General features: G+C 46.5%; 1 protein-coding gene across 1 annotated transcript; it reads left to right on the top strand.

Annotated features, from left to right (window-relative positions):
- Window positions 1-343: 343 nt before the first annotated feature.
- LOC309346324 (putative CENPB DNA-binding domain-containing protein 1) lies at window positions 344-1575 on the top strand. Its single transcript, XM_081869947.1, has 2 exons — window positions 344-1063; window positions 1139-1575. The coding sequence occupies exons 1-2, from the start codon at window positions 581-583 to the stop codon at window positions 1430-1432; spliced, it is 777 nt and encodes a 258-aa protein (XP_081726073.1). The 5' UTR covers window positions 344-580; the 3' UTR covers window positions 1433-1575.
- Window positions 1576-2219: the final 644 nt, after the last annotated feature.

The following is a 2219-nucleotide window of genomic DNA, read 5'->3' on the forward strand; positions in this document are numbered from 1 at the left end:
TTGTGGGCCTTTTTTGGGAATTTTTATGATTTTCTGTGACCACTGGGCCAGGTTGATTTTTTTTGAAAAATTTTCTGAGTTTGAATTTCTGAGTGCTGGCCATGTTGTTATTTTTTGAAATTTTTTTTTGTCTGGGTGGGGAAGCAGTTGGGGAGGGGTTTGCAGCAGTTGGGGAGGGGCTGGGGGAGCAGTTGGGGAGGGGTTTGCAATTTCTGTGTTGTGGGTGGGTTGGTGCGTGTCTGTGGGAGCAGTTGAGGTTTTTGAAGACATTGGTGATTTTTGAAGCTTTTCCTAAACTTATTTTGCAGCCATTTGAGGTTTCTGAGGACGTCGGTGGTTGATTGTTGAAGCTTTTCCAGAACTTCTCTTTCATCCATTTGGTAAGCTAAACTTTTAAAACTTTTTTGGGGGTTTTTGGATTTTGGATTTGGGGTTGGGGTGCTTGGGATTCAAGGCCTTGGTTCTGGGTTTTAATTTCTGTGTGGTGGGTGGCTGGCTGCTTTTGTATTTTTTGGGTTTGAAGCACATCACTGATTTTTTTTTCTGTTTCTGAGTTTACGAAGGTAGGAGCTGTGCTGCCATGGGACCCAAGAAGACTGCTGCTGCGGTGGCCGGCGAGAGGAAGAAGGAGAAGGTGACGCTGGAAATGAAGAAGGAGATCATCTGGAAGCACGACGGCGGAATGCGTGTGACGGACATCGCCAGGGAGTACGGCAGGAACCCATCGACCATCGGGACCATCCTGAAGATGAGGGAGAAGATCCTGGCGACTGATGCAGCCAAGGGAGTCACCAGGATCGTGAAGAACCGCCCAGCTGTCCTGGAGGAGGTCGAGAAGTTGCTGCTCATCTGGATAGAAGAGAAGCAGCGTGCAGGGGACACAGTGTCTGAGGCCGTCATTTGTGAGAAGGCCAAGGCCTTGCACACTGACCTCATCCGGGAACAGCCAGGAACCTCAGCCGAGCCAGAAGTCTTCAAGGCTAGCAGAGGTTGGTTTGACCGGTTCAAGACAAGATCTGGCATCCACAGTGTGGTCAGGCATGGAGAGGCTGCCAGTTCTGATGTTCCTGCGGCTGAAGACTTTGCAGCGGAGTTCCTGGAGGTTGTGACGACGGAGGGCTACGTTCTGCAGGCAGAGGCTGCGCAGGAGCAGGCCTCACTGGAAGAGGAGGAAGCAACTGAGGAACGGCTGTCCTCTGAAAGACTGAGGGACATTTGCCAGAAGTGGAAGGAGGTGCAGACTTTTGCAGATCTACACCACCATGAAAAGCACGTGGCACATGACGCTGGGAACTTTTATGATACGAGGGTCATGTCGTCTTTCAGGGAGCTGCTGAAAAGGCGGATAAAGCAGCAGACTATGGACAGGTTCTTGACCAAGAAGCAAAGAGTGGAAGAGGAGCCTTCTTCAAGTGGTCCCCCAGAGTCTTAGAAAATGTACTGTACACTTTGTTGATTTTTAAATGTTTTTCTGTCATGTTTATAAAGTTAATTTATTTTCCCTTCAATTTTTGAACTGCTCTTTACAGTATGTGTGACTTTAAAGAGCAGTTAATAAACTGTTGTTGTACCAAATTTGGCTTTGTTTGGACTTTTTTTGACCATAGGAACGCATTAATTGATTTTCAATGCATTCCTATGGGATTTCGTGCTTCGCAAGACGAAAAATTCGCTAGACGACAAAAATTGCGGAACGAATTAATTTCGTCTTGTGGGGCACCACTGTATTTAATAAAGGTCGCTGGATCAGGCCAATATCCCATCTAGTCCTGCAACAGTTTAGCACTGTGGCCCAGCAGGTGCCTATGGGATGTTTCCAAAGCACAGCCTGGGCACAACAACATTTTTCTCTCTTGCACTTCCCAGCAACTGGCAATCAGAGGCACGTTGCCTTCAGCTGTGGAGGTAGAACATAGCCATCAGAGTTAGTAGCCACTGATAGTGTGATCCTCCATGAATTCATCTGATCTTTATTTGAAAGCCATCCAAGTTGCTGGCCATCACTGCCTCTTGTAAATCTATGTGCTACATGAAGAAGTACTTTTACCTTGATCTTGCAACATTCAGCTTCACTGCATGCCCACGAGTTCTAACATTATGAGAGAAGGAGAAAAAGTTTTCTCTAGCAATTTTAACATCAGCACTCTGAATTATTCTGGATATGAATGAGAATATGTACGTCATTATCGAGTTATCCTTTTGAAATCTATGGTGAGGGT

Source organism: Podarcis erhardii (genome assembly GCF_964252035.2).
Source record: "Podarcis erhardii genome assembly, chromosome: 7".
Lineage (NCBI taxonomy): Eukaryota > Metazoa > Chordata > Lepidosauria > Squamata > Lacertidae > Podarcis > Podarcis erhardii.